We start from the raw sequence: 26,603 nt of genomic DNA on the forward strand, positions 1-26,603 counted from the left end.
CTGATGCCTTTCTCTAAGCAATGTACAAAGTACGTAATGTTGCCCAATTGGGTAAGCTGATTTGAGTGTGTGAAAATTATCCATTTAGATCCATTTCCAGACTTAATTCCACCAAACTTTGATCTTAATCAGAGTTGCAGGTGAAATGCTTGTTTTACGGCCTTCTGCGCTTGGGTAATCGCTTCCTTGTCTTTGTGAATAATTAACCCAAATGCACAATATTAAATGCGCACATTGTGAAGAATTGCTAAAGAAAGTAATGAGAATATTACGTTTTCTTGTGTTTCTTTGTCATGTTTTGTTATGAAGTAATGTTCTTTCGAAAAGTTTATCCAGACTAGCCGCAACAATGGCATTTTGTATTTCTCAGAAGACATTTTGATTTTTTTTATCTGGATATTAAAGTAATTTGACATGCATTTCAAAGAATATATCTTCAGACAGCCAACATAATTGTTTTGTTTAGAGGGGCACACCCAACTGTTACATTTCCCTTCACCAAATTTTTTGACTGACTTTGAAATTTCATTTTGTTGATTGTGCCCTCACTTTTAGTTGTGACTTTGATTTAATAGCACGTCCAAAAGGACAACTCTGTCTCCACGGAGCCCATCAAACTCAATCATGAGTTTCTCATCAGGTTTATTATCTTTCCTGGGCCTAGCTGTCATTGTTTGTTCCAACTGCAACTGGGTGATTAAATCAGATGAATGATAGGTTCTTTGTTATACAGATAGGCGAGAAACACAATCAACGTGACATGGTAAATTAGCTACCTTGAATATACAAAATAAGTAAGGGCAAGTTTTTTGTTTGGAAAGGGTACTTTAGCAAGCTTGAATGACATCATAACTCATTTAAACTACAAGTCCCAACAAACATGAAGGTCCGCCCACTAGTATGAGTGGCAAGTTGTTTGTTTCACTGTTACCAGCTGCTGGACCGTTCCAATCTCTGTCGGAGTGGAAACACGGGGGCCGACAGAACTCTCTTTTCTCCCTTCCCGTTTACCTCATTGTGCTTTTTCATTTCACCCTGCTTTTCTCCGTCTCCCTTTCCTTTAGTGGGTAACTTTTCCTTTGCACTCCCTTTCTATCTACGTTTCAGGGTTTTCCTAGCTTCGCTTTTTCGAGCACCATTATTTATTTATTTATTTATTTATTCATTCATTTTAAAATAGGACAATACATTTATATATTGTACATGTTCCACAAATGAGAAGACGCAAAAGATGGAGTTGCACATTTTAGAACATAGCTTGAAAGTAGCCAGTATAGCTAAAGAGGGCATCCAGATTTGCACCCACGGATTAATCAAACTCGCCTTCCTGCCCTCTAAAACAAGGTAAGTAGCTTTATCTGTGTGAACAATGCAAAATGCAAGTATATAGGAAAATATAATGTATTCTACATTGTGTATTTGATGACATGATCATGAACTACTGAAGGGTCGTATTTGAACTATGCTTTTTTGCTACGTAACGCCTTAAGCAATGTAGTTTTTTATTTGGAATGTAATTGTTTCTATCTCATTTATGCCTATAAGCAAGATCTTTGTGGCATCTGAATTATAGGAGTAGGCTGAAACTGCACATTTTTTGTGTCTGTAGTTCGTATAATGTCTGACTCGTTTTGGCATTTATTTCGACGAGAAAGGGGTGTGTGTGTTTTTATGCCTGTCGGGTTGTTTTTCTCATAGCTGTAAAATTACATGGTGGTGGTTGCTTTAAATTGAAGTTGAACCGGCTGCGTGAGACGTTACGCAGTCCGTGATGTCGACTCTCAAACTCGATGTTGCAGCGATAAACGAATTTAGCTTCTGCCTTACAAATGCATGTTAAGCGTATGATTTACCGGTGTAGTACAAAGATTAACGAGTCCTTTTGCTTATTCTAGGTGGTTGACATTGTTAATCGTTTGAAGACTACATAGGCTACGGAAAGACATTAGTCCCGCGAGATATGCACTGTAAAAGTTCTCCATAAATCAGCCTAGCTCAGGCCTACTGACTGCGTTTTGATAATTCTTTAGTTTTGGTTAACTCATCTGTCAGACGTGCAGTCTACAATGAAACCCCTTTCTTGTCTCATTCGATTAAGACAAGCGTTTATAACAAAAATAGTCTACATTTTTCCCTTCAATATCAGTGATTGTACTTTGTTGCCTGTGCTACTTTGTGTAGGCCATGATTACAGTTTGCAGCTAGTGGCTACATGTCAAGAAGGCAACCATCATTGACATAGCAACACTGTTATTGTTATTGTTATTTTATTATTGACATGTAAGGTGGCCACAGAATTTACTAGAAGATGCTTTGTCACTACTTTTGAAAGAAACTGGCACACTGATGAGCAGTATTTTCTGTAATGAGGATCTGTGTTTTATGGTCAGAAACCAAGTTCAACTGTCATATTGACTCCAGTCCAGTGAAATAAGCTGTGTAAGTTTATTATTATACTACACCCAATTGACCCATGTTGCTTATTTTAACACATGATGATGGTGCTATTCTGTTGACTGTAGTGCTTGATGTAACTAACAAAGAGATTTAGCTGTGTGCAAGCCCATCATCAGTATTCAGTGACCGTTCATTGATTAAGCTTGATAAGTCACTTGGAATCACAAAGTGTAGATTGCATATTTACTGTAAGGTTGTAGATTGGCTATAAATTATGCTGCTGATTGTATGGTTAAATGTGAAAATCCTCACATTACAGAAGGGTTGTTGCTGTCCGTTGTTAGATCCCACTGATTTTGTGTCCAGAAGCCAGCTTTTATTTATTTCGGTAGAAATATGCTTGAATAAACAACAGTTTTGTAATGTTTGATCACACCACAGTAGCTTTTGCCGTCACCCCCATACAATTAACTTTCTCTCTGTTCAGATCACAATGCCTCACATTAACTTATTTAGTGTTTCTGTGTGAAGGGTCTCATATTCCTGTAGAATGTGAACAACGGCTGTAAACAGAACAGAGGGGGAGGTGTCATGAACATTGCTTGCTGTTCAAAATGTTGATGGCCACTTTAGTTTTTTACAGTGGCTCGCAGTCAATCCGCCTGTGTGATGCTTCACAGTCAGCTAAGCAGAAGACCATACGATAATAATTGAGCGGGGTGTTTGTGAAATTTCATAACTTTTCATGAAATTCTGTTGAAAGTAAAATCAGCTGGCTACAAGCTGTCTCCAAGCCATCATCAACATCATTTCAGTAAAAAATGATTATAAGCAGATTTTAAATGGGTGACGAGGATGAAAGCATCGAGTGAGTCACAGCAAGTGCAATATTCACAAGGTGGGGCCTTTGTAGTCTCAGCCCTCTGCTGAGCTACACTATTTTTACTACAGTCTAATACGAAAAATCCTCAAAACATTTCAAACCCGTGGAAGAAGTAAAACCTTGATTGCCAAGTTGTTTTTTTCCTCTGTACTCCTGTACAGCACGGATCATTCATCATTAAATGCAAACATGCGGCTGTACAGATACAGATACTGGTCCTGTAACTTTAGGACAGTTCAGGTTTTACGATCAGCATGAGAGTCGGCAGCAGCTGCTGGGCACCTCTGCTGGGTTGCATTCAGGCGTGTTTGTATAGGTGGACCCAGAGGGAGTGTTTGCAAAAACATCTCCACTTCTGCCATGTCGACATTTACGTGCTGATCAGATGACCTAGACCAGTGTGGAGAGATCTAGCTCTGAGATATGGAGGAGTCTAGGACAGTCTTATTGTTTTTAAGGATATGAAGGCATACTCAAATTATTGCAGATGAAGAATGCCTTAAATGACCATGCTGTATTGTGTCTTTGTGTGCCTTCCTTTAATAACATCGGCGTATTCACAAAACGGCCTGTGTTGATTGCCCTTTCAGTGCATCATTGGTGGATGTGGATAAGATTGAGCTGTCTGACCTCCTCTGCTGTGTCTGCCACAAGGGCATCAAAGCCTTCTGTGCTGTGTGTCTCCCGATCATGATCCAATATTCTGTTAGCCGCGATTTTGGCAGAAAGGTCTCACCTCTGATCTATAATAAAAGACTCTTATTATAGATGACTGTGTGTCACCCTTTCAAGTGTTGAATTAATGTATGTCATACTCATTTGAAGTCCTCTCTTCCTTCTACAGGTGTAAATTTTTTAGTCTTACGGAAACTCCAGAAGATTACACCATAATTGTTGATGAAGAGGGCTTCAAAGGTGGGTTTTCTGACAAAATATTTTTAAAACATTGCGCTCACGCACACAGACACAAAGAGAAACAATATCAAAATCAGTTGAAAGGGACACATTTAAATAAAAAACAATCAATTCACCAAAAACAAACACCAAAACAATGATTATATTTATCGAGTATGCCTTAAAATAAAATAACTTATTAGACAGGTGATGATTATTGAAATGGAGTAAAAAGGGAGTAAGGAAGTAAATTGTATACAATTCCTTACAGTTTTTTTTTTCATCTTGACTCTGACAATATTTTACCATATATTGCCACATCAGGTCTCCCTTTTCCATTATAGGTTAAAGGAGGGCAAGCTATCAGTGGTTTAGTTTTGTGGTTCAGTGAGTGAATCCATGTCATTACACACAGGTTGCCAGGGTGACCCTAATTGGTCCCCATGGTTACACGAAACCTGGTGTTGTGAAATAGATGCAGGTCTAGAATGGTTGGTTCAAAGTTTTAATCAGATAATTTTGATTGATGACCACCTTTCCACAGCAATGGAATTTGTTTATGTGTAACTTCACCCACAGCTCTGAGTCTAACTCCATCCACTACAAAAAACTAAAATGATGAGTTTCGATCAAATGAAAATGAGACTCACACTCACAGGCCGTGGCTGGGGGAGGTTGGCCGCCCATTTCAGTACAAAGAGAGGGCCAACACAGTCAACTCTACGTCAGCATCGGCCTTTCAAAGTTCAGGATCATTTTTAACAGTAGATGGTGTGTTGACCAATTTCCAACCCACTTTGATGATTTTCATCTCAGTACAGTAATTTAATTTACAGCAAAAAAAAAAAAACTGACAGCATGGGCATGCCAAACATTTAAAGCAAAGCATTTAACTAGTATCCAATTACCATTTTATATTAATGTTGTAATATTTACTCTGTAATTATAAGAATGTTAATAGACAGTATATATTTAGCTTAATCTTGAATCTTGATATAATGGGGATGTTAACTAGTATACAATCAACATATTTTATTAATGTTGTAATATTTACTCTGTAATTATAAGAATGTCGATAGACAGGATACAGTATATTTAGCTTCATCTTGAATCTTGATATAATGGGGATGTTTGCAAGATAAATAGATGGTATATGTGAGTTATAAGGACACTCCACTGACATCTTCTCATTCGTTTTTTTTTCAGAGCTACCACAGTCGGAGTACCTTAGTGTTGCAGAGGCTACGTGGTTGGCTCTCAATGTGGTATCTGGTGGTGGCAGTGCCACTAGCTCTCAGCCAATTGGAGTGACTAAAATTGCCAAGTCAGTGATTGCCCCTTTGGCGGACCACAACATCTCTGTGTTCATGTTGTCTACCTACCAGACGGACTTTATACTGGTAAGTCTCTTTTTGTTGTCATATATATGTTTGGTAAATGTATGATATATGTATGTTGGCTATGCTTATATATAAATATATATAAGCATTGCCAAGATAATCAGTGATACTTACTGTAGAAATGTAAAAGTGCTCACGTCCAATTTTGCATCACATATTGCTTTAATTACGGGTTTCATATTAGTTTGGTAGATTTTAATAATCACTATGGCAGTGAGTTGGAGTTTAAATGCAGATTAAATTATAAACAAAAACGTTTTGGAGGATAAATCTGTTATATTACTGGCCTGTTTGAAGGTATATAAATTCATATGATTTATGTGGAAAGTTCTGATGAAGCTAGAGGCTTACTTCTGTTAGTGCCTGGTGTTGCTGCTTCTGTGGATGGCTCTTGTTTGCAGTGTTCGTCACCCCAGCCATAATTTCTGCTAGAGGGTCCGCTGTTCTGTCTTTGAACAGCACAAGTCTTACAGAGTACCAGGGCCTGTTTATGAAAATAAAATGTCCAGCCGATGGTAATCTGGGGGTTGGGGTTAGTTATGTAAAGAGGATCAGCTCTGGATCAACTTCTTGCTGGAATTCGTGGTAACATTCATGACACTGTTCATGTTCCAGGCCAGCTGCTCCCAGCCAGGGAATAATCACAGGGCTTTAGAGAAGGAGAGGAAATGACCTGCCTCTCAGCACATCGGCCAGGCTGCAGGAGACACACACACACACACACACACACACACACACACACACACACACTGAGGCACTTTCAATCTCATCGTCATAGCGCTTATATAAATAGCGGGGTCTGGCCCGAATGCTGAGCACAAACATTAGGAATGGCCCTGAAAATAACTCCTCTTCAGCTGACTCAACCAGCCCAAAGGATCTTTTTCTTCATTTTTTCCCCACTCTGATTTGCGCCTTATGCACACGTTGTCAAGGCAACAAAAAAAAGAAAAAATTGTAGAGAGCAGTGAAGCGTCTACTGTCACATGTGCAAGTGTTGCTGCATTTGGGTATCATATGTGCACAGAGCTAGCTGTATTCTCAAGTAATCAGTAATCAGTTGTCTAGATATGGGTTTATTTTACATTGATCTTGAATAAAAAAGCAGTAGGTCGTCTGCACTTAAATAAAGTATCACACACACACAAATGACTCACTAGTCATTTGACTGGCTGTAGGTCCAGAGGAGAAATATGTTTCAGGAGGTTAGCTTTTACCTCACATTTTAATGTTCTTTTTAACCGGACAGTTGCACCACAGGCTTTAAAACAGATAAAACAGTTTGAGCTTTTGTTGAAAATGTTCTGTCTTAGTGAAATAAGTTTCCCACTTAGCTTATCTGCACTTAGAGGTATACATTTTGTATATCCGGTTAGAGTTAGTTTCCTGTGAGAGTAAGAAGGCGATGACCTGCTATGAACCACTAATGTTACTTTTCTCAGACTATCTAGCACAAATGTTTTAATTGGATGCATGTAAATAAATTAACGCCTCTGCAGCTGTTGGTGCTAATTGTTGCTTTTGTGTTTTGTTCTTAGGTGCGGGAGAGAGATTTACCCATGGTAATGCACACTTTATCCTCCGAGTTCACCCTCCTACGGGTTGTGAACGGAGAGACGGTAGCCGCCAACAGCACAGGGGTCACAAATGGTTTTGTCAAGCCAAAACTTGGTGAGTGTCTCTGCATTGGAAAAAGCTAAATGTCTTTTATGCACAGCTTGTGTTTACAGGATTCATCTAATCTATCTCCACGACCTGAAAGATTTAAATAATTGAGCCCAGTATACTGTTGTGAGGCAGTATTTTGAACTTTGAACTTTGAATCTTTGTTGAGCAATCAGTCTTGAGCCGTTGAGTGTAGAACTTCTACATACTATAACTGGCCTTATGGTTGTCACCAGGGGTCAAACTGGTATTTGGATGGTTGTCAAACTCTTGACTGGGAAGGAGGTTGGGGGATGGGTAGTTTGAATATGCAGCTTAGCCGGGTACAGCTCCCAGAGTGGTGTGAAGGAAAACCTTTGACCAGACTAATTCCTTACACTACGTCTCAAATTATGAAGGCCTCATCTTATTTCAAGCAATTGCTTAACATACTGTATCAAATGCTACTGGTTGTGGCCAGTTAGGAGATGCATTTGGGCAGACAGGCAGTGATAAAGATGAAAAAAAAATCCAAGTAGCATTTAAATTCTTCCAGAGGAATAGTGGTCAATTGTTTTTTTCCCCAAGTGGCTGGCCGTCTTGTCCACTTTAACCCCTTGTTGCCACTTAGAGTAATGGTCTCATCTTTCCCACACATTCAGTCCAGGCTTCCTCTCTTGACCAAATAAAAAGCGTACAATCTGCATCCAATACAAATGTGACCGCTTAGTCAATTATATCAACATGTTCATCTGTCTCAAAGCAGACTTGCATTATGAGCTATTAGGAGCTCCAGGGAATATGCTCAGAGAGCGATGATCTGGATTTTAGTCAGGGCAAAAAAAAATATTCAGCTAACAGGTTAAGCATATTTGCAACATTGAGCAGGAAAAAAAATGTAAGTGCAGTGCATTGCATTTGCATCGCTGTGTTCATGCTGATTGACTGACCGTCAGTTTCACTTTTCTTTGCAGTTCCCCGGCCCATCATTCACCCCCTATCCAGCCCTAGTAACATGTTTTGCGTGACGAGCCTGGACCCTGACACACTGCCCTCTGTGGCCACCCTGCTCATGGACGTCATGTTTTACTCTAGCGGGTAAGGACCCTTGTGCCACCTCTCCTCCTGCTTCACATAGGGCAGCCACCAAAAATCCATCTGCAGAGACTGATGCTCTGACTTAGAGACCGAGGAAAGGGAGGGCTGAGAAAAATGTATCAGATGTGAATCTAACTTGAGTGCTTCATTTGTGATGAGCCATCCAATAATTGGCCATGAGTGTGGTCTCTGATATTTTTTTTTTTACTTAAAATTTCCAGAGTGAAAGAGTCAGGAGCATCTGGTGACGATTCTGGACACATCCGGTTCTTCTCGTTCTCGCTTATAGAGGGCTATATTTCTCTCGTCATGGATGAGCAGACTACCCGAAGGTGAATGAACTGGAAATGGCCATAAGAGAGCCTGAGGTTATGTGTAAAGATTGCATGTGACATGGTTATATTCTACCTGTTCGCATTTACACATTGTGGTAATGAATTGTCTTTGTCAGACCGATGCTGAATCTATTACATGAATTGAACTTCCCTTTTATTCCCTCAGGTTTCCCAATAATGTCCTTTTTACCAGTGCTTCGGGAGAGCTTTGGAAAATGGTCCGCATCGGAGGTCAACCATTAGGATTTGGTGAGTAGGAATTCATTACTTGGAGGAAGTATGATGGTTCTAAGCATGACCTTTGATTCTCTTTGTGCAGTTGTTCTTTAGTTGAAGAATAAAAAAGCAAAATGGTAGTTACTTTGGCCTGGATTTTATAGAAATTGTATCACATAGCATTTCCAATGGTTTCAAGTACATTCCTATGTCTTTCTATGGCCATGTTTCAGATGAATGTGGTATAGTTGCGCAGATATCTGAACCTTTGGCTACCGCTGACATTCCAGCCTACTACATTAGTACCTTCAAGTTTGACCATGCCCTTGTAAGTAATACATCAGCACTTCTACCTTTACATAGAACAAAGTTTTACCCAATGTTTTTCTAATGCTCTCTACACTTAAGTTTAAAGATTGTATGTCATCATGAATGTACTTGAGAGCTCTATAATTTTGGCACATACTATACGACATTATTTAAAAAAACATTTCATACTGTACCACCTATTGTCACTCCATTATAAGCAAACAGATTAACAACTACAGTAATTCGTACTTGCTCTGCATGAGAATAGTACTTTCCCGACCTTCAACCACCTGATGTTTTACAGGTCCCAGAAGAGAACATCCAGAGTGTGATTGGAGCCCTGAGGACCAATGAGAGTGCAGGACACTGAAGGTCATGCAAAGGAATGACAGTGTCTTGTCCTTTCTGTCATATTGATTTCTTATTATCTCAAACTCTTAAAAGTGCCAAGAGCGTACCCAGTGGTCTGCTGTGGGTGGGGTTGGGTGGGGAGGGGGATCAGAGCAAATAAACCTTGGAATGGGGTTGTTTTTTTTGTTGTTGTTCTGGGGAGGGTAATGGCGGGCCCTAGCGGGTTTGGCTGTAGTTCCGCAATCAGCAGTGAGCCCTCCCTGTTCTGCTTACAGTTACTGTGCCAATATCCACTCCGCTGCTTCACAGCCTCGGCCATCCCACTGCCTGCCTAAACAGTATCCACTCCTGTATGGACCCGAGGTAGTGTGACTGCAGTGTGCTCAGTGCGCTCCCTCATTTGATCCACTCCTGCTCCTCTCATGCCACTTTACCATGGTAACCAGTCCTGCTGAGATGCAGACCTGTGTATTTTTTTCTTTTTTTTTCTTTGACACACCAACTCCCGTGACACTGCAAAGAGACCTCCCTTACTCCCCCTTCTCCAACCTCTCATGCAGGGCGCTGTGGGCCCTTGACTGCCTTTGCCGATTGGTGTTCCTTTTAGTCTGGGTCATTTCTATTCCACCATCACTGTATTTTCACCGCTGCTCTTCCCTCTATAACCGCGATGTATTAGTAATTGGTCCTCCACATGGATGGATGGGCACAGAATGTACGCCACAATTACTGAGATTCCATTTTGTTTTACCTTTTGATTTCTCTCTCTCAGTGCCAAGACACTTTAGACTTAAACAGACACCTTGTCTAAAGCTCAACATTTCTGAGTGCAATTGAAGGCAGTGCTTCTGAGGTGCTGGCAGTGACATGAGGATTTGAGTAGCTCAGAAACATGGTATTTGTTTTGTCACCATGTGTAGAATAAGCTTCTGTTGGTCTGTTCACGAGACATGATCATTTCCGTGGGAAGGGGAGGGTCGGAGGGGGGTGGGGGTGGGGCTGTGGGTGTGAGGCAGCAAGCCTGAAGTTCACATTTCCTTGCCAATTAGCAATGTTGAGATTTAACTTTGTGTTTTTGTATTCAGGTACAATCAGTTTCTGTCTGCATTGCTTCTGGTAATTTTTTTTGAGTGAGAGAATTATTTTAACATGGCTTACTTCTAGTGCTTTTTTTAACTCTGGTGTTAGAATGATGCTTTTTATTTCACTAATCTTCTGTTCCATTTATGACTTACATAAAGAGTGCAATGTACTGTACAAACTGGTTTACTCACCTTCTTAGCTTTAGGAAAAATGTGCCACACCATGTTTCGCCTCTTGCCAGTCCTTACCACAACTGTTGAACTTTTGAAAGCTAGTGATACTAGCAAAGAAGAGCGGAGGTGGTGACTGATTGTTTGTTGAATGTTAGTTTCAGTCAAGTGTCATTGACACTGGCGTTAGTTTAGGCCTTCAAGCCCCACTGGTCTGCACTTTATTGAAAGGTCTGTCTGAGAGACCTGACTGTTCTGATGTGAAAAATGGGGGAAATTGCCCTTGAAGGAATCCCAAGAAGGTGTTATGTCTGTTGGTCTTAAGCATAGCGGGGTTTTGTTTTTACACAGGCTTTCCTCTTCTGTTAGCTTGGATTAGCAGAAACCATGTATTTGTTAGTATTTATCAATGTTAACTTTAAAAGGGTGACATTTCTGACAATTAAAATTCTGAAAAAAACATCTTTCAGCCTGTAGTGTGTTTGGCTTCGAAGGCCTTTTGTTTTGTGTACTAGTTTTTTTTTGGTGGTAATCTGATGCTATTTCCTGCTTAAGTGGAATTTCTAATACTGATCCTGCGGAGTCAGCAAATATACAACACTACATACTGGCTCAGAATGTGTCCGCCTCAGATCTAGATATACCTTAGTATTCTACCAATTCAACTAGAACTAGTGACTCTGTTACCTGTCTTTTGACTTTCATATTAACTCTGAATAAAGCCCCATTGGTCTAGGCTAGGGGCTTATGTGATCTTTCAGAAGATATTTCAAAATGTTCACAATGATCACTCAGTTTCAGGAACCTAACATTTTAATTTGCCACTGATGTGTTCTGTTTTTCAAAAAGACTGTATCTTGCTTTATGGACATAAAACAATCTGACTTTGGTCTGCATAAAGACTTTGGTACCAATAAAGCATGTACTCTTTTCTGAAGGACTTTGCCACTTATATGTTTGGTGCAACAGAAATAAATGTAATGTCCCAAATGAGGATAGATGGGAGTTAGATATGCTCTCTATCATTAAGATCCATAGATTTAGGATAAAAAAACAAGCCACCACCATAGACATCTATCTAGACCAGAGGAAACCAAACTCCACAACTCATATTCAAGTAGTGACACTTATGGCTTTTGAGTAGAGGGGAGATACAGACATGATTACAAACATGGTTATTCATTATCTTAATTGTAACATTTGAATCACATCACACAAACCCAAATTGGTACAGACAAACCAACATTTGGTGTTCATCACTTTCAATTCATCACTAAACACAGTGTGAACAATTGTAAGGTGACAAATTCTAAAACAGACATGTTTTCTACATTATTTAATTGTACACGTTATATGCAGATGGCGGTCATGGGAGCATTTGTTGAACTGCCCAAACAATGTTCCTTGGGAAAATAGTCTGTGCAAAAGAAACCTTATTCTATGCTAACATGGTCCTCTTGGAAACATTTGTAGACTGTCTGGTAGTAGATCCACGATCACATCACAGAACAAGGTCTAACCAACATGCTGCTGACTTGTGCTGTACAAGCTCCTGCAGGACGGATATCAGAATGGAAGCCACGTTGAGTGGGATAGTGTCCCTCTCAGTCAGATTCCAGGCAGGCTTGGTGAACAGAAGCTGACAAGAAAGCCAGGGGGAGGAGAAAGCCAGATGGATCTCTGCAGAAGTCAGTCCATGTTTCCTCCCTCAGATCAGAGACTTTACCATAGCTACCATGTGGTCAACACCGCATGCCACATCCACCACATGCCCTGGTACCGTCACCTGAAAGGCAACAGTTTCCGCTTAATTTAATAAAACCTTTATTGTTAGATGTTGTTAGTTCGTTAGAAAACAGATTTCGTTTTTCAGAACATCTCTCAAACAGCAATAATTCAGTTGGTAAAAACAGTAAGAAAACAATGTTCCCCAACATTGCTATGAATTTATTTACATTTCTCAAAGGCTACTTTTAATTGCACCTTCAGAAATTGGATCAATATCGTAAAGGTGGTGTAATGTCTTTAACACCACAGAGCCACACCATTGACTGAAAGCCCAGTACTTACATGCCATGGGAAATACTGATCGTCTGGCCTTCCGATACCCAAACATCCTCTAACATTCTTTCCCCATACATAAAGTTCGCCAAGGCCTGTAGAAAAACAACAAAACATATACGTAACTCTGCCTATGAAGATGAAGCCATCATAAAACATCAACACAATTCAAAAGTAGTTAATTGCCGACACATACTTGTGATCGCAGCGAAATAATTCAGTCCACAATGGATGCGCGTGACCTTCACATCAGGTTTAAACTCTGATCGGCCAAAGAGAGTTGGTGGAAGCTTCTCGGGGGATGAGGATTCTGACAGATTGGGACCCTTTCCAAGTATACCGAAACCCCATACAAACACCTCGCCTTGGTCTGCAATGACAAAACCCCTATTTTAGGCACTCGACAGTAAGTTGCAAACCACAACAAAGGTGCTGAAAGCTAGTCTCTCAGTGGGTCTATAAGGTCAGCAAGATAATATAGCGGTCTCTGAAAGAGCACACAGCACTGTTCAAATACACATAAGTATGTGCACGTACCCCCTCTACCACTTGGTTTGTCATGTAAACACTGAGTGAAGAAAGCCTTTTGTGCACCATTACAAAAGAGAGCAAACAGACCCTTACCATTTAGTATTGCCACCTGTGTCCCGCCACATGCTGCCTGTTGCACTTTGCCTACACCCTCCAGAGGAAGCTGCCTTGGAGAGCTTATCTGTAAGTAAAAAAACAACAGCACACATATGCTGCTAAGACAGAGTTGTTGTTTACCTATAATATCTTCACAAAAAGTCCTGTAATGAAGCTTCACCTGTGTTCCCTCCGTGACAGAGGCCAGCTGCAGGTATTCAGAGTTACCCCAACCAAAGACCTGTCCATCTGCAGACACGGCCAGGCTGCAGTCTCCGTACGAGGTCACCTGCTGGACCTTCACCCCTGCCAGATCTCCCATGACCATAACAGGACAAGAAACTTTGTTGTAGTGACCAAGTCCTGTTGACAAGAAACTCTATTTAGTGAAGGAAGCATGTAATGAAACCCTGCCAAGGATGCATGTGTGTGTGTGTGTGTGTGTGTGTCTGTGTAAAGAGGTCCATCGGTAGCTACCTGTCTGTCCATCAGCTCCCCACCCACATGCATAGACTGTTCCCATCTCTGACAGGAAAAGGCTGTGGTCCTGCCCACAGGCCACCTACAGCAGAAACATGGCAGGAACCACTTTAGTTATTCAAAAGAGGTCCACATGCAAGTACAGGAGAGCAGCAACAATACAGAAAGTCATGAAATAAAAACACTCATAAGCAGCCACGGCAGCACTGACCTGGATGATGTTGCTGTCAAAGCCCTCAATCTGGTGCACAGTGTGGCTGCCACTGTAAGAAAGAGGGACTGAGTGTCAGTTAAAGGTGTGGGCCATGCAAGACCAGAAATGAGTGGATAAACAACTGTATGTATTTTCTTAATTTCAATCTCGGTTTATTAATGTAACAACATCAGATACAATTGTAGAGATCATACCTGTAGACTTCGTCTTCAACTGTCTTCCTTCCACACTGTCCATATGCATTATTTCCCATGCTGAATACTACAGTGGTAAAAAAGAATCAATGAGGATAGAAAGGTCCATTAGCAAAGGATCCTACTGACCATGTTGATGACTGATTAACAGGACTGTTACCCCACTGTCAACACTTCAAACCATAAATGTGTGTTCATTGGATAATCTTGTCTAAAGATATTGCTTGCATGCATGTCATTCCTCACCTCCCTCTGTATCGGTGAGCACTAAAGAGTGAGCGCGGCCACACGATACTTGGACCACTCGTGTCTCTTGGGGCTTAGCAAGCGGCAACGCCACAGGTGAAGGCTCCAGCACGTAGTCATAGCTTTTATCTGTGAAGTAATGGAACAGCAATGACAACAGATCGATCCATCTCTTAATCATTATTTGGGATCTTTTTTTTTCTTAGAACTACTGCATACGGTATGTGTGTTGCTGCTCTTACGTTTGTCATGTTGAGTACGCTGATACCCTAGCTGAGAGTCTTTATTCAGCCCCATACCCCACAGCTTTATGACATCTGATGTAGAGGATGCAAGTAAAGTGAAGCCATACCCACAAGCTGCTGAGGAAATCTGCCCAAACAAGGACAAATTTGTTTACATTACAGTCAAGCTAAAACGATCCAATTAAGAGGAAGTAAATGGAGGAAGGTGGCCTACCTTCTCTGTTGTATCTAAACGGTAAGGTGTCAGTTGATACTTTCTGGGCTTTTTCTTGCCACTGTCAGGGACGACAAAACTGGGGATGCCCAAAGCTCCCGTGTAGCTAAATCCCCAGACAAAAACTTTGTCATTGGGTTTTTTGTTTTGGCTAACGTACTGGAAAATAGGATTGTCGTTCTTCGTCTCCCTTCTCTTTGGTACACTGCTAGGTGTGGCGTAACCTCGGCAGTTCAGAGGAAACCTCTGCCGAACAGACAGACGAATGCACACCAGTGCCATCGCATCAATGTCCTGTGGAGTGGAGAATAAGAATAACAAGAGAGTTCATAATAAGAGGAGTTATGTTTACAGGGCATATATATACATAGTTATTATTTCTGCATTAATAGAATACAACATACGTCAAAGGGATCAGCGTCTTTCAGGTTGCCCCTTCTAAATTATGTAACCAGCAATGTCCTTAATTTATTTATCAGTGTCATTGAGACGCATTATTACGGCGTTTCAAGCAAGCAAGCCCCTTAGTCAGTTGTATTAGCCACAAGGCTTAACTGAAGTACGTATGCAAATTACATATAAAGATAATCGCTGCATGTCCAATACCAATATGGAAGTTGGGCAGCTAATGTCTGAGAACAAACTAACGGTAACGCTAGTAATGTAAGAATACTCACAAGTTGTGCTGAGTTATATACTCTCAAAACATTTGCGGAACACAGAAGTGGTGTCTACTTAAATACAACTATATTTGACTGATTAATCCAGCAAACATCTGTGAATTTGGCGATTTTAATATCACTAGATGTAAACATCTCTGTGCCATGTTCATCAAGGAGGCAGCCATGACAGTGTCCTCGTGATACAGTTTAAACTATGACCTTTCTAAAACGATGTAAATTGGAACCTCTAGGGGGCACCAGAGATATCAGACGTGTGTATAGAGTGAGACGAAGGCCAAAGAGACGAAAACAAGGCACACTTGAATTTGATGCGTTTACTGGAAATATCAAAGCTGTGAAGTGCATGTCTGTGCGAATTACATTTGTATGAGTTATTTTCGTCATATTTATTTAGTAGCAACAAATACCAGCTATTAACAACAACATGATGTGATGACAACATCAAAGTGAGCATTTATTTCAAGTAATGTCAGAAGTTGAAGTGAACAAAGGTTTGTAAATAGCTTATCAAGACACACAAAACCAAGCAGCGCAATACACTTTTTTGTAAGGCAGAAAACAAGCTTTCACAAAGCTAGACAAATGCCTATGTGTACCAATATTATCTCCTTTTGTATGCAAGTTAAATGCATTGTTATAGCCTACAGAGAAGATAGTTGTATGTTGGTTATACAAAAGTGACACAAAATGTGCAGTGAGAGTGCTAAATCCAGCTCAGCTTGGCGTGCGGATGCTCATCTTCTTGCGAGTGTTTTCAGTGCAGCGCTCCATGATGAGTTGTGTACTGGGCCGTGGTGGTATGACGGGAGTCTTCTTCTGCTCATCATCGCATGATGGTCTCAGCGTGGGGATGTTATCTACAAGTATACCCACAATCCTAATTATAATATGACCTTACTGAAAAGTCATGTGTTATTTCTAGCAAACTGTTTTTGGAACTGCTATAAACCATACCTCTGTGAGCCTCCCGCTCGCGCAGAAGGGACTTTGTCGAGCTCCTACGCGTGCGGAGCTGAGGTGAGTTGTTCCCCCGTTGTTTTAAGAACCGACGACTATTCTTGCGGTAATTGTCTTGGCTGATGTTTTGGCGTCCGTTTGTATGAATGCTGTTAATGTTGCGAATGGTTGACCTGCACACATAGTTATATAGCTTATCTAGATGACAACTTGTTGTATTGGTATTGTGTGTGTTGAAGATTACAAATAATATCAAGAAACAGTCTGCCAGGCACAATGGAACAACATTTATGAAATGGAAGTTGGACCAATAGCTACCTCCTGGGTGGTGGTGTCCTTCTCTGAACCACACTTTTTTCAGCTTCAGTTTCCTTCCCCCCCTCGATCTTATGTAAGAACATAGATGGGTAATAGCCTGTCTCCCTCCCTTTCCTGCAAGCCAAATTGAATGGGTTAAACAAACATTACACAAACAGCAGAAGAATGACAAAATGATCTGCAGAGATGTATAAATCATTACCTGACAACCCACCACCCATCCAGAAGTTTGTGGATCACATCAATTATCTCCCCAGACTCAAGAGTGAGCTCATCGTCCTCTGCTGCCTTGTAGCCTTTGGTAGTTATGTAGAGCTCACCTGTGGGACAGAAGCATTTATAATCACTGTGAGTTAATATAACATCATTTCCATGTATTCAGTCCTAATTCAGTTTTGTTTAATGCAAACACACCTGCATAGTTAGGGGCCTGCTCCTCAGACTCCTCTGGGCCATCAAGGGGCTCCAGATAGGAGGCTGGTACCCAGCCACGCGTGGCCTCACAGTTACAGAACCACCAACCTACAGATGGAAAAGGTCATGAGATGAGACAGGCTTCTTGTTTCATGCTTCATTTCATAAACGTTCTTGTTTTATGCATAGCTTGGTAAGCATGTTAATCCCAAAGAAATATAACTCTAATCCTATGCATGAAGTGTTCTGACAGATCTGAAAGTTTTACAGAAAAAAAACACGTACCATTAGGACATTTCTCTACTATGTCCACCAAGTCTCCTGCCTTCAGGTTGAGTTCATATTTTGAACTTTTGTTGAAGTCTGCAATCACCCGGTAGCTGTCGAGCATAATTGGGCCAGTAATTTCTAAAGAGAGGATAAGTAACATTTAGATGTCACCATAGCAGTGAGGGCTGGGAATTGTTTATACTATTTCATAGTATATACAGTATACAAGTTGTAACTAATAACTGTTGGCTAAAATTACATAAAAAGACTATACCAGAGGTGTTGCTTCTTTGCCGACCCTTGGACAATACAAAGGTTTCATTTCTTTTGAACCTGAAAAAAGTAATAAACAGTTTGGTATCCATGGAGAAGAATATGACTGCAGTATCAATGGATAACTCCGTTTCTATTTGTGTGTCAACTGAACTGAAAGATATACACACGGGTGAGGTGCAGGGGGAGTCTCATCCTCTGGTCTGACTTTGAAGAAATCTCGCACTAGCTGACACTGTGACATTTTTGTGGGAAGGTTGATGAGAGCAGTGCAGTATTCGGCCAGGGTGCCCTGTCTTGTTTCTGTTGCCTTCAGGTTGTCCAACCACTTAGGTGCTGTATATTGTGAATAAATGAAAATTAAACATAACTTGTTAATGTCTTAACAGTGTATGAGCACATGGAAGTGTACTTTGAATGTGATGCGCTGTTATGTGGTTAAAACGAAACAAAAATCTGTATTTAGGTTTGTGTGGTCTGTGTTTTCCAGGCAGGTACCACTTCTCTTTTTGTCACAGACTGAGTACACATTTTCGTAATGGTCTTGCACAAAACAGAAAGTCCAACAAAAGTACCCTTTTCCTTTTCTGATAATCTCAATACATCATTTGATTTTGAATGCATTTAGGGAACTGAAAGTGCCAGATGTGTGAAAAATCCCAGTCCAATAGTTCTGTTCAATATCAACATTTGGTGAGCAATTATAGGAAACCACTCAACAGTTCATACTTCGGTGAACGCATAAACTGAATATTTTTAAGTAAACTTTGTTATCTGCTATTTTGAGTTATTTTGAGTCAGATATATGATTAGATACTAGCCAGACAACAGGTGCTTCCTGTATGATAGAAAAAAACAGAACTACAGAATTCTTCACTTGATTCCTGTTCTTGTTCAATGTATTCAGTCAATACAATATACAAGAATGCAATTGTGAAGTTGTGGTCCTGAGCAGATAAATAGGGATAATGGATGCACAGGAAAATGTAATAAAAAACAACGACAAATAAAATGACAGGCCATAACATTTTAACCAGTTTCAACTTGATGGACTTAAGAAAGAAAGTCAAGTTACGTCTAAAAGAACATTTGTGTGCAGCATATAATACTCTTCAGATTATTTCATTACTGATTTACTCCAAAATGATTACCTGGTAATGATGGTATTATCCTATCCTTGACATCAATATCACCTGCTTCAATAGGAAACATCTCTTTAAGAGCTTTCTGAAACCAAAGAAAAGGACATTCGTAAGCATTTACTTCCTTCCAATTGTTTTGTGTGTAAAATTGTTTATTCATGTTATGTCACTATTATGTTATACACTATTGTTTTTTTTTTAAAGAATTATATGAGAATTGTAAAATGTATTTTACTTTGCTTACATGAAATTCATGCATCTCTGGATACCTTCTATAGATCAGTTTTTCAGACTGATCACTCCACTTAACTAAGAGCATGTAAACCTGTAACATGAACACAATACATGACATAGTGTTAAACAAATTAAATGAGAAACATGCTAAACATATACATTACATTACATATTGTCCAAATAGATAAGTCATGTCTGTAATAAAATAATTAGTTATTTTATCATTATCCACTGTTAACAACTTACATAGTGCTGACTGGGAAAAAATCTTTTCTCAAAACCCAGAACTTCCACATGGCGTATGTAGAATTGCTCCATGCTGTAGCCTACTACAAAAGTGATGTGCCTCAAGAGATAAAAATGCACAGGAATTCAACGGACAAAGGTTTTATAATATGAGGGGGTGGCCTTAAAATTACATGCCTTTCACAAGTGAAGCTTGCTCATTTATATCCACCTCGACTACTTCCTCAAACATTAACATACAATCACTTTCAGCTGAAAGTGTCAGCAGACGGAGGGCAGTTCACGTAGGTCACGTAGGACGATAGGTTTACAGGTCTTATGCTGTGTCAACTATCTAAAAATGTCTTCAGTTGCTGTACTGTTGACATGTAACGAATCATTATTTTTACATAGATGCTGCTCAAAACATTGCACCAACAAGTCCCTGTGTATACAAAAATCCGATGGTTGAAGTTTGAGTCACATTTTATTTAATTCATAAGTATTATATGCACAATGCAAAAAACAAATGTCTAGTTGATCATCAGGGAACTGCCTGTTAAAACCTCTCTAGAAATGTTTGTATGTCACTCTGTTAAACACACATTTGCTTAAAGAGGTGTTCATAAGGCACAAAAGACCATGACATGTCTAACACCATGAACCCTTCACAGAGGCACAGACATACGTATGTTTCACATTTGTGTATTTTCCCAGGGGTAACGTAACATGAACAGAAATGTAAACCATGTCATGCTCCATATTTTCGATGGATTGTCATATGTAATGAATGCACACGTGATGATTTATGAGCACATAAGATGTACAACGCTCAAGGTAGGTCCTCGTGAATCAAAATAGATTTATATTTGGGACTTTGGAGGCTCTTTAAATTCCTAAATAACTAATACAAGGCTATGGATATGTAACTAGAAGTTAGGAGTTGAGGAGTCTCATCTCTTCTTTAATGTCAAATTAGTCATTCACTTGCAACCCTTTTAGAGGAAAGTCTGTCTATGCTCTGACAGAACTTCCTCTATTCTCACTAAACCCCAGAGTTCTGTGTTGGGGTTTCATCAGGGTTTTCCCATAACATATTGAAATTTTGCAAAGAGGAACTCATAGACACACGGACCAACCAACATTCAACTCACACGACCTCCAACCAGGAAGAAAAGTTTTATAACTATATTTGACCAGGCCTGCCTTGTTTCTTATAGCTTATTATTCTACAGTCAGTGTGTTTTGTTTGATTTTTGCTTGGGTGCAAGTAGCATGTGTAATGATTGAGGCCTATTTGTCCATCTATTGGTTTCATTGTGATGTTATTGGGACATCCCATTCCTTCCCCTTTGATGTTCTCATATGGCGCCATGGTAACTTGACAAATACGCCTGTCGGTGTCTTGCGGAAGGCATGTGATGTCAGGCTGAGAGAAAATCGTGACTCCCATTGTCAAGCATATTATTTCTGTTGTGATTTGATCTGATTTTTATATTGAATGTGGGAGGATAAGGGAGACACATATACTAGGCTACTTCTGTCTGACCACTATGACAGGGACATTGCTCACACGTTTCCAGCGCAACTCCTATAGTTCACGTCCTGCTTTTAAAGTAGCGATTTCTCAGCAGTCATTAATGCAACAGATAGCAAAAACTCAGATTGTTAATAACCACTCGGTTACATCAGCATTCGGCGAGGTGTGCACTCATGACTGCTGAGAAATCGCTGCTTTAAAAGCAGGGCGTGAACTATAGGAGTTGCGCTGGAAATGTGGGCGTGACTCCATGGAAATGTTACTCCATGGAAACAACACTGATGATGTGTCCAAGTTTGCGCATCAGTAGATGTATTTTTTAACTGAAACTTCCGGGTGCACCAGTGACAGCCAGGAACAGACTGGGTGACGACCACGAAAAGTGTGGTGACATCTGGAGAGACAGAGGACGGCCGGAGAGACGGCAACCCGGGGTGGGGAGGGTTGGCAGCCCAAGCCATTTCTTCCGAGAGGAAGAACCCAAAGCAAGCTACAGACACAACAAAGGAAAAATACCCCCAGGGGTGCCCAAGAGGGGGGGAGGATGAGCACCCTTACAGGACGGACCTAAGAACAACGAACCAGGATAACGGAATAACGACGACGACAGTTAAGTGCATCTGCGGCAAAACCTGCAAGAATCAGGAGTTTAAAAATCCATCAAGGCAGGATGAAATGTTTGGTAGCGGTAATGACGACGCAACGCGCAGGATGAAATGTTTGGTAGCGGTAATGATGACGCAACGCACAGAAGTCACTTCTGGTCAGACGCAGGAGGAGCCAGGCCCGGACGCAACCCACAGTGCCCAGAGCCTCCTAGTGTCACCAAGGCACGCTGCCAACAGCTCACATGCCACCCCAAGACCCCAAGAGTCAGCATCCTCTCCCAACAACCCACAGAGCCTCAAAGGTCCGCAAGCTCAAAACATAACATCTGGCAGTGAACCTTTGGCCCGACCAAGGATCCAGTGGCCGCAATCCTCGAAGAGAACTGAGTGGAAGCAGTTTGACGAAGATGATCCTGGAAGCGACAGCCAAGGGGGATGTGGACCGTCGACTGAAAACGATGGCCAACCTCATAGTGAACATCGCGGCTGAGCGATTCGGAACCGAGGCGCCAAAGCCCACGCCAACGGCCTATGCTCCAAGTCACAGAGCAAGGAAAATCCAGGGCCTCAGGGAAGAGCTCAAGCTGCTAAAGAGGCAGTAAAAGACAGCAGGGGAAGTTGAAAGAGCGGGCCTAGCGGACCTGAGGGCAATCATTAGGAAACAACTCTTAACCCTGCGGAGGTCAGAGTTCCACAGGAGGAGGCGGAAAGAGAGAGCCATCAAGAGAACAGCTTTCCTGGCCAATCCCTTCAAGTTGACCAAGCAGCTCCTTGCTCAAAAGAGGACTGTCCGCCTTACCTGCTCCAAGGATGTCATTAACAACCACCTCAAGGCCACGTACAGTGACCCTTTCAGAGAACAACCGCTGGGTCCATGTGATGCACTGACAACACCACCAGAGCCTACATCAGACTTCAACCTAAGGGAGCCCTGCCTAAGTGAAGTGGAGGAAGTGGTGCGGAGAGCAAGATCAAGCTCGGCACCAGGCCCAGGCGGAGTGCCTTATAAGGTGTATAAGAACTGCCCAAAGCTATTACATCTGCTTTGGAGGGCCCTGAAGGTGATCCGGAGGAGAGGAAAGATCGCCCAGTCATGGAGGTATGAATAGAATAGAATAGAATAGAATAGAATAGACTTTATTTGTCATTGTGCATTGGATACACAACGAAATTTGTTTGTGCGCGAGGGAGTGTACATACCAAAAGATGAGAAGTCTGAGAACATCGACCAGTTTCGTGTCATCTCCTTGCTCAGTGTGGAGAGCAAGTTCTTTTTCAGTGTCGTAGCCAGAAGACTCTCCAACTTCTTGTTGAGCAATAAGTACATCGACACGTCAGTGCAGAAGGGAGGAATACCGGGGGTTCCTGGCTGCCTGGAACACACAGGCGTGGTAACGCAGCTCATCAGGGAAGCAAGAGAGGGTGGAGGGGACCTGGCTGTGCTATGGCTGGATCTCACCAACGCCTATGGCTCGATACCCCACAAGCTGGTGGAGGTTGCACTGGAGAAACACCATGTACCCCAGAAGGTGAAAGACCTCATCTTGGACTACTACAGCGAGTTCAGTTTGAGAGTCTCCTCTGGCCAGATGACATCTGACTGGCACCAGCTGGAAGTGGGTATAGTCACTGGTTGTACCATCTCAGTCACCCTCTTCGCACTGGCAATGAACATGCTGGTCAAGGCAGCTGAACCGGAGTGCAAAGGCCCCCTCAGCAAGTCTGGAGTAAGGCAGCCTCCCATCAGAGCCTTCATGGATGACCTCACAGTAACAACAACAGCTATACCAGGAGCCAGGTGGATCCGCCAGGGGTTGGAGAGCATCATGGCGTGGGCGCGCATGAGTTTCAAACCTGCAAAGTCCAGGTCCTTGGTTTTAAAGAAGGGGAAGGTCGCAGACAAATTCCGCTTCAAGCTGGGAGAACACCAGATCCCATCTGTCACTGAGAAGCCTGTGAAGAGCCTTGGAAAGGTCTTCAATTGCAGTCTAAATGACAGGGATTCCATCAACCAGTGCTGACCTGGAGGGCTGGTTGAGAACAGTGGACAAGTCTGGGCTCCCTGGAAGATTTAAGGCCTGGGTCTACCAGCATGGGATCCTCCCAAGAATCCTCTGGCCTCTGCTCATTTATGAGGTCCCCATGACTGTGGTGGGAGGCTTTGAGCAAAGGGTGAGCAGCTATCTGCGGAGATGGCTGGGATTGCCACGCAGCCTGAGCAACATAGGGCTGTACGGAAACACCAATAAGCTCAGGCTCCCCTTCAGCTCAGTCAGGGAGGAGTTCATTGTGGCACGGGCACGGGAACATCTGCAGTACTCTGAATCCAGAGATGCCAAAGTGTCAGGGGCAGGGATTGTTGTGAAGACAGGGAGGAAGTGGAGGGCAGCTGAAGCGGTCCATCAAGCAGAAACTCGGCTGAAGCACAAGGCCATCCTCGGAGCAGTGGCGCAAGGCAGAGCCGGACTGGGGAGCCAAACAACGACCCAGTACGACTCTGCCAGCGGGAGAGAGAGACAGAGGTTGGTGCAGGAGGAGGTGCGAGCTTCAGTTGCGGAAGAGCGTACCAGCAGAGCAGTGGCTATGCGGCATCAGGGCGCATGGATGAAGTGGGGGCAGGCGATGGAGCGGAGTGTCACCTGGAAGGACATCTGGCAGTGGAACCCCCAGAGGATCAAGTTCTTGATTCAGGGTGTCTACGATGTCCTCCCAAGCCCATCCAACCTGTGCATATGGGGCAAAATAGAAACACCTGCATGCCCCCTGTGTTCCAAAGCAGGGACACTCGAACACATCCTGAGCAGCTGCTCCAAGGGGCTGGGTGAGGGCCGGTATCGATGGAGGCACGACCAGGTCCTCAAATCCATCGCTGAGGCAATCAGCAAGGGGATCAAGGGCAGCCGATACACCCAAGCCACAGCTAAGGCCATTCACCTTGTTAGGGAAGGACAAAGGGCCGAAAAAACATCAAAGAGCTGCTCTGCTGGTTTGCTCTCCACGGCACGAGACTGGGTGATGACAGTTGACTTGGAGAGGCAGCTGAAAATTCCACCACACATCACCCAGTCCAGATTGAGACCTGACATCATCTTGGTCTCAGAAGCCTCAAAACAACTAGTTTTGCTGACGGTCCCCTGGGTCGAGAGGATGGAGGAGGCGCAAGAAAAAAAGAGGAAGAAGTACCAGGAGCTGGTGGAGGATTGTCGGAGGAACGGGTGGAGGACAAGGTGTTTGCCAGTGGAGGTGGGAAGTCGGGGATTTGCCAGCCACTCCCTGAACAAAGCCTACGGCACACTGGGCATAACAGGTGCCAACCGAAGAAGAGCCATAAGTCAGAACGTAGAGACAGCAGAGAAAGTGTCTAGATGGCTCTGGTTGAAGAGGGGAGAGCAGTGGGGGTAGCATGCCACTTGGACACAGGCCGGGGTCTGATCAGCCTTGGTCGGGTCGCCTGGAGGAGGGTGTCTGTTGCAAGTCCCGAAACACCCAGTGACTCCATGGAAACAACACTGATGATGTGTCCAAGTTTGCGCATCAGTAGATGTATTTTTAACCGCGCAATGTCCCTGTACCCTTCAACTCGCAGGAGATGATGAGCTGTTTGGAAAGGCAAAAGTTATGTCTGGCCACTATGACAGGGACATTGCTCCCACGTTTCCAGCGCAACTCCTATTGTTCACGCCCTGCTTTTAAAGCAGCGATTTCTCAGCAGTCATGAGTGCACACCTCGCCGAAAGCTGATGTAACAGAGTGGTTATTAACAATCTGAGTAGTCTCAGCAGTCATGAGTGCAAAAGATAGCAAAAACTCAGATGGTTGATAACCACTCAGATACATCAGCATTTGGCGAGGTGTGCACGGATCTGCTATTGTTTCTTACCGTACCTGTGACCGCAGCCACAGCGAACATTTTCTGAACAAAGATGATTAAGACCTACTTAAGAGCAGTATTGGGCAGTAGATACTGAGTGGATTAGCTACCCTGTCGAAAGCATCCGGGCCAGGGAGTTGAACATTTCTGAAATTGTTGATAATTTTGCTCAACGCAAGGCTCGTAGGATGCCATTCTAAACGTCATGCATGTTGTGTTTTTTTATACGCCTAATGGTACTTGAAATGTATTTTTTCACTTCAATGTCTTTAAAAGAATAAGTTACTTTGCGCATAGGTCTACGTGATATTGTTGGAGGAAGTTTGTTTTGTAATTGATTGCAGCAGACCAGGCGCTGTCGAGAGGTTGTTCCCATAAATCCATGTAAATGTTCGTAATTCACAATAATGTTTGATAACCCCCTGAAGAAGTTGTATAAATGTTTTCCCATGTGTAAATAAATACGTTACGGGAAATAACGGTAAAAAAATTGTAAATAAATAGGAATAAAATAAAAGGAGGAAGAAATTAATTTGGGAATTAATGTAAGCGTAAATAAATGTAACAGTAAATAAAAAGGACGCATTTTCCATTTCAATTCACATAACTGCATGATATATTTTTTCTAATGCTTTTCTGTGGTGCATTTTTAGTCATTTTATTTATTTATGAATCACATTTTTACATATGTATTTATTTTTAATTATGTCATTTTTGGCTTTCCATACTCCGATGGCTGGTGTGCACTTGGGCCCGTTAAGTCGTTATTACGCCGCTGCTTGCCTTACTTATTTATTTTTACTACTCCCTCTGTTGACCTTGCATTAACAGGTTGATAATTATGTTGAAGAAAAACTGTATTTGATAGAGTCAATGACCTACCTTACTCGCGAGTAACCTAATACGACGGCTAACTGAATTGTAAGAGCAGTTTCTCTATTTATATATTTTCATAAACGGAACTAATGATAACGTTCCGTTGTTCATGTCAGGAAGATTTTAGCGTT

The 26,603-nt window shown here is 42.0% G+C and overlaps 3 protein-coding genes across 4 annotated transcripts; 1 reads left to right on the top strand and 2 right to left on the bottom strand.

Annotated features, from left to right (window-relative positions):
- The first annotated feature begins 968 nt into the window (after nucleotides 1–968).
- castor2 (cytosolic arginine sensor for mTORC1 subunit 2) lies at nucleotides 969–9,648 on the top strand. The gene is made up of 9 exons (XM_080833039.1): nucleotides 969–1,344; nucleotides 4,125–4,195; nucleotides 5,381–5,574; nucleotides 7,113–7,245; nucleotides 8,193–8,316; nucleotides 8,538–8,648; nucleotides 8,818–8,900; nucleotides 9,101–9,195; nucleotides 9,481–9,648. The coding sequence occupies exons 1-9, from the start codon at nucleotides 1,232–1,234 to the stop codon at nucleotides 9,544–9,546; spliced, it is 990 nt and encodes a 329-aa protein (XP_080689165.1). The 5' UTR covers nucleotides 969–1,231; the 3' UTR covers nucleotides 9,547–9,648.
- Nucleotides 9,649–11,724: 2,076 nt separating this feature from the next.
- rcc1l (RCC1 like) lies at nucleotides 11,725–15,892 on the bottom strand. Of its 2 annotated transcripts, XM_080855300.1 has the most exons (12): nucleotides 15,739–15,892; nucleotides 15,062–15,355; nucleotides 14,845–14,974; nucleotides 14,603–14,731; nucleotides 14,357–14,423; nucleotides 14,160–14,211; nucleotides 13,946–14,030; nucleotides 13,650–13,831; nucleotides 13,466–13,553; nucleotides 13,038–13,211; nucleotides 12,851–12,936; nucleotides 11,725–12,566 (listed from the first exon to the last, which is right to left on the bottom strand). In XM_080855300.1, the coding sequence occupies exons 2-12, from the start codon at nucleotides 15,341–15,343 to the stop codon at nucleotides 12,489–12,491; spliced, it is 1,353 nt and encodes a 450-aa protein (XP_080711426.1). In that variant the 5' UTR covers nucleotides 15,344–15,355; nucleotides 15,739–15,892; the 3' UTR covers nucleotides 11,725–12,488. The 2 variants fall into 2 exon arrangements, with proteins under 2 accessions (XP_080711426.1, XP_080711425.1); XM_080855299.1 differs by having other exon boundaries at nucleotides 13,466–13,831.
- A 566-nt stretch (nucleotides 15,893–16,458) lies between these two features.
- ncf1 (neutrophil cytosolic factor 1) lies at nucleotides 16,459–26,489 on the bottom strand (the record flags this gene model as incomplete). The annotated part of the gene is made up of 12 exons (XM_080832548.1): nucleotides 26,479–26,489; nucleotides 19,599–19,698; nucleotides 19,363–19,443; nucleotides 19,128–19,203; nucleotides 18,147–18,312; nucleotides 17,978–18,036; nucleotides 17,719–17,841; nucleotides 17,434–17,541; nucleotides 17,222–17,339; nucleotides 17,020–17,133; nucleotides 16,699–16,874; nucleotides 16,459–16,601 (listed from the first exon to the last, which is right to left on the bottom strand). Exons 2-12 carry the CDS (start codon nucleotides 19,668–19,670, stop codon nucleotides 16,459–16,461), a joined length of 1,236 nt encoding a protein of 411 aa, XP_080688674.1. The 5' UTR covers nucleotides 19,671–19,698; nucleotides 26,479–26,489.
- Nucleotides 26,490–26,603: the final 114 nt, after the last annotated feature.

The sequence above is a fragment of the Sprattus sprattus genome (genome assembly GCF_963457725.1).
Source record: "Sprattus sprattus genome assembly, chromosome: 1".
Classification (NCBI taxonomy): domain Eukaryota; kingdom Metazoa; phylum Chordata; class Actinopteri; order Clupeiformes; family Clupeidae; genus Sprattus; species Sprattus sprattus.